Source organism: Notothenia coriiceps, unplaced genomic scaffold (assembly GCF_000735185.1).
Source record: "Notothenia coriiceps isolate Sejong01 unplaced genomic scaffold, NC01 NC01_scaffold00003838, whole genome shotgun sequence".
NCBI classification, from domain to species: Eukaryota; Metazoa; Chordata; class Actinopteri; order Perciformes; family Nototheniidae; genus Notothenia; species Notothenia coriiceps.
Window position 1 is genome coordinate 551 of NW_011336539.1, and position 5,291 is coordinate 5,841.

Consider the following 5,291-nt stretch of genomic DNA (forward strand, 5'->3'; position numbering starts at 1 on the left):
AGTCTTCATCCTGGATTTAAAAGTAGTCAGAGTTGCAGCGGACCTGAAGGTTTCTGGGAGCTTGTTCCGGATATTTGGAGCATAACAACTGAACGCTGCTTCTCCATTTTTAGTTCTGACTCTGGGGACAGAAAGTAGTTATGATAATGAAAATATTATGTCACAGGCTCCTCCAACAGTGCAACACAATAAAACAGATAAAAACAGAGCAGAATAGTCTGTATACAGTCATTGGAATATTGATATATATGAATTGCAAACAGATGAATGTTATGGATGTTTTTTCAGAAGTTCATATATGCTAGGCTGCACAATTTGGAAATAATTGTGATCCTTTTTGACTGATACTTAATTTTGACTGTTTTGGTGGGGAATTTACATCATTATTCAAATAGTGGGGCAGGAATCAATAAACCTTGAAAATATTTCCCTTTTCAATGGTTTTCTGAATGTGTGTTTTCATCATTATCCTGAAATAAGGTCTGGTTAAAGAGATTTTAACATTTTGTTCTCGTCATCAAATATGTCAGTAAATACCCCACTGGTGGATTTAAAAAAACGGCAGTTGCTAACAAGTGTCTAAATGAGACTACTAAACGTCATTACACCCAACATTAGCCGCCTTTAGCTTAGCGGTGGTGACCTGAAGTCATGTGACCGTGCTGTAGTTCCTTTATAGCCCAACATTAGCCGCCTATAGCTGTAGTTCCTTTCTAGCCTAATGTTAGATTTTTTCACTTGAGAGATCATAAAATCGTGTTAATATGTTGAGATTATCCTGCTGAACAAAACGTGTAAGCATCATAAACGTTTTTTTGCCACAGATTATTTTCTGCAATAATCCAAAATCCAATCCGAATTCCTTACTTAAAGCCAGCAGATAATGCAGTTGTAAATGTGTGCAGGTCTTGTTCTTATTGTCTCAACCTCTCGTCCTGCAGGTGAGGAATCTGTGCTACATGGTGAGTCGTCGTGAGAAGCTGAAGGTTCTGCAGAGCAAAGCCCAGGAGCAGATGTTCAACCTCCACATGAAGCTGCTGAACCAGGAGCTCTCTGCTGGTGAGCCATCTGCCGCCATTTTGATGTTACTGCCAATAATATGCTGTGATATTACCTTGAGCAAGATACCAGATGCTCCCAATGGCATGAAATGTGTGTGAATATTGGATTCCTTTGTTAAAAAGTGGTTCATTGCTCTGTGTGAACGAGGTGTGACTGGGTGAGGGATGACTTGAGACTGTAAAGCGCTTTGAGGAGGTGCAAAGACTATATATTATTACTATTATTATGAATAATGTGCTATGATAACGTGCAATTACGTATCTGCCACTACGATTTTTTGCACTACTAAATACTGCTAATATTTACATTAATAATGTGACCGTCTGTTTCCTGTAGATATTTAATTGCTTTAATTGGGATAAATAAAGTCTTTATCTTATAAAGCTTTATATAAATACAGTCCATTTACCATACAATCCAATCTGAAGCCTTTTGTTGTGTTCCTTCCTCCCCAGGTCTTCCTTCTTCCTCTTCCACTGAGAGCGTGCTGTTTCGTCCTCCTCCGAGAATAACTCTGAAGCTAAAAATGCCCAAATCCTCCAGCCTAGGAAACGGTGGTTCTAAATCCGGGAATGGGCCGCTGTGCCCGGACAATAGCGTGAATGTGACGGATCATTCAGGGGAAGGCTTGGGTCTGGGGAAGCCTCAGATGCACGGACACAACCGGAGAGACGAACGTTCAAACGGGCGTATTTCGTCCTCTTCCTCTAGCCGCCCGATGCTCCCCGTCACGAAGCCCGGCGGGAAGCCTCTGGCTCTGCAGGCGGCGCTGCACGGACACGCCTCCCACAGCAACGGCAAATCCAACGGCCTGCTGGAGAAGCTGGTGTCGCAGAAGAAGGACAGTTCCTGCCAGACTCCCAGCGAGCAGGAAGCTACAAAAAGCAGCTTCCGTAAGTCCGCCATGGAGCACTTTGGCCGCTCCTTTAAAGAGGCCACCATCAACCTGGTGAGGACCACGGAGGACCTGAGGGCCTCCGACAAACTGAGCCGCAAAGAGAGACTGTGGGCCAAGCCGGAGTCGGAAACCCCGGTGGTGAGCGGGAGGCAGGACAGCGACGGGTACTGTCCCGACCTGGAGCTCAGCGACTCGGAGCCCGAGGCCAAGGGGAGGCACCGGCGGCGACAGGGGGGGGCGCCGGCCGACCCCCAAAAGAAACAGGGCTCCAGACACCCGGTGCAAAGGTGACGGCAGTGTGCACCCCCCCCCTCCACACTGAACAACCTGAAATGTTGAGTTTCATTATATAAATGATCTCAACAGATTTCACATTATTGTATTAGGTTAGTAGAAAGCAATTAGGTCTAACTTAATGTTGTTGCTAACCTAATACGTGTTTGTGAAATGTGTTGATATGATACATTTAATTAAAGTCAACGGTTCCGTTTTTCAGTTTAGTCTTCCTAAGTGTCTTTGTGAACACGCCTGTACACTACAGCTGCAGAGATTCATCCTCAAAACTGTTAAAACTATTTTGATAGATTTCATTTTTTAGAAAAAAAAGACAAAATTCTGTATCTCCAGCTTCTTAAATGTGAATATTTCCTCATTTTCTTTTCTCGTCTTTGACAATAAACTGAATATATTTGAGTTGTTGACCAAACAAAACTTCATTTTTCACCATTTTATGGACCAAAAAGCTAATAGGTGGTGCAGGAATGAGTCCTAAAACCATGACTCAGCATTGTAGCACTTCCTGTTCCCTCATCTTAAAGTCAATGGTTTTCTGAATGTGCTTTTGGTTAGAAGCCTGAAATAAGGTCAGTGGTTAAAACAAGGTGAATATATTTTTATCCTACGACATAAAATGTGTCAGTAAATATCCTTCTGAACAAAATGACATCAACAATGTTCTGCAATACTCCAAAACTTGTAAAATCCCATTGGCTTTTTGTAGAGGGAACCAGAGAGATGCTATATCATACCGCAATAAATATAATTGCAGCTCTATACTGTACATACGCAAAGATCAAGATGCATTATGGGAATTTTCTGCAACATCATCCATTTGTTAATTAAATCACAAAAATAGCCCCGTGTTAATCTGTCGGATTTTCACGACTGCCTTATCCTGACTACAGTAACATCTTGTACTCTGCACATCTTTGTATGAAACGCACACGTTCAATTTGCATCTCTGACTCAAACTGCTGTTTGAGACGTGTTCAAATTGGGATGTAAATACTGTGAATCTCACATGTTCCACTATCAAAGCAACTCGTCACCAGAAAGTGAAATCCAGCATCTCCTACACCTGTTTCTCACACACGTGTCTGTTACAGTTTGTTCTCACACAGGTGATACACTGACTTTTCTATTGGTCAAGTATTGGGGGGTCGTTTTATAAACAGAAATGTGTGTGTGTGCAGTTTTACACCATTTGTAGAACAAAGGGAGCATGAAAAACATGGAAGTTCTTGTGTCAAAGTGAAAAGAAATGTGTGTAAGAAAGAAAAATTACATTCCCTGACTCAAAGCAGCATTTATAAAACGAACGACAGAAAATATTCGCAAGCTATTTTGGTAATTATGTAATTTTTCATGCAGAAATGTCTAAATGTTTCCAACCTCTCAAAAGTTGAGATTTTCTTTCGGTTTTATATCAAAACGAAGACATTTAAAGACAATGTTTTCAACAAATAATCAAGTATGTGTTCATTAGTTAGAGGTCAGGTGTGTTCTTCCCTCAGCTCGTCACATGATCAGCCTTCACTATCACTCACTTCCTCTATATTTGTCTTTTTCTGTTTCTTGTTTCCTTTTTTGTTGTAATAAAAGACCTGGAATAACTGGTTTACAGTGTTGGGATTATTCTGTCAAAGGAGGCGAGTTAGTATTTTTATGTGGACTCATTTTGACAACAAAAGTTTTATTTTGTTGTTTAATGAATAATGGTTTTAGTTTATGAGAAGGTCATTAAAAACAGCAGGATACTGACGATAGGGTTTGACATTTGAGTTACCTGTGAGAAAGGCTAGATGGCAGCAGCGCCTCACTTCAACATCATGCACACACATTAACTTTAATACAATTGGATAAGAACCCGGACCCATTTCTACTTTTGGGAAAATTAAGGGGAACATAATTAAGACTAAATAGACCACCTAGAACATATTTCTGACAAGAACCCCCCCCCTGGTGTCAAATATCTGAAAAGGGACATATATATCACATTGGGCTTTAATGGTAAAATAACTCTTATTTATAACTTAATGAATGAGGATGATTTTTTTGGTTTAAATTAGCTTGAACATTCTTTGAATTGAAGAATAAAGAATATGTTAACTAAATATAATTTAATCAGCTAAATTAACTGAGCAGATCAAAATCATATTTCTAATTGTGCATATATGTCACTTTGGGTTTGCTGTGAAAGTTTAGGGTTAAAGTCTCGATGTGACATCAGTGTCACAGAGATGTTTGTCTCATTTGTTTCATATCAATTTGATCAGGAAATGTTTCCACAAGAGTTTAAATGTAATAAAGGACATGTTATGGAAGCATTTTAATTCTTAAATGGCTTGAATTTTCCCTTTAGCAACAAAAAAACAAGCTTTTGAAATGTAGCTATTCTGTCACATGTGTTAAGTCTGGCACATGGACATCTTGGACATGTTGTCATGGGAACACACAATCAAATGTCAGGACCAGGACCCACCAGACTGTTCAGTGTTCAAACTCATCCAGATAAAAACAAGGCAAAAGCTGTATGAGGAACTTTCCAGAGGTTCATGTGACACCGTGTCACGGTGGGTCCTCCTTGTGGGTTAAGGCTAAAATTCGGACAATTAATAATATATTCAGATCAGACTAAACTCACTCAAAGAACACTATTTATTAATATATATATATATATAGCATTTGAATAGCAGATTTTAATAATACATTTTTGAAAATGTGTAAATGTTTTTCAGAAATTGTGTTTTCTGTTGTGCAGTTTTCTTTAAAAATGCAGTGGGGGAAAAAAAATCCATGAAAATATTTTATATAATGAACATTTTGTGAACATAAATAAGATTTCAATTCATGAAAATATGTAAAAATATACATCAATGACACTTTTGTGCATTTAGTTAATAAGTGGTAGTGGTAGTGTTGAGTCTCGAAACATATGTTGTTCATAATAAACTAATATCAGTATCAATATTCTACAGGAGTTTGTTTGAAAGTGATGCATTAAGTGTTAGCTGTTATTAATAATACAATGAAATGATGATGACTTGGTCTG

The 5,291-nt window shown here is 38.9% G+C and overlaps 1 protein-coding gene across 1 annotated transcript; it reads left to right on the plus strand.

Moving 5' to 3' along the window:
• The first annotated feature begins 712 nt into the window (after positions 1–712).
• On the plus strand, positions 713–3,849 carry LOC104941751 (protein Jade-3-like). The gene is made up of 2 exons (XM_010766886.1): positions 713–1,059; positions 1,518–3,849. The coding sequence occupies exons 1-2, from the start codon at positions 960–962 to the stop codon at positions 2,249–2,251; spliced, it is 834 nt and encodes a 277-aa protein (XP_010765188.1). The 5' UTR covers positions 713–959; the 3' UTR covers positions 2,252–3,849.
• Positions 3,850–5,291: the final 1,442 nt, after the last annotated feature.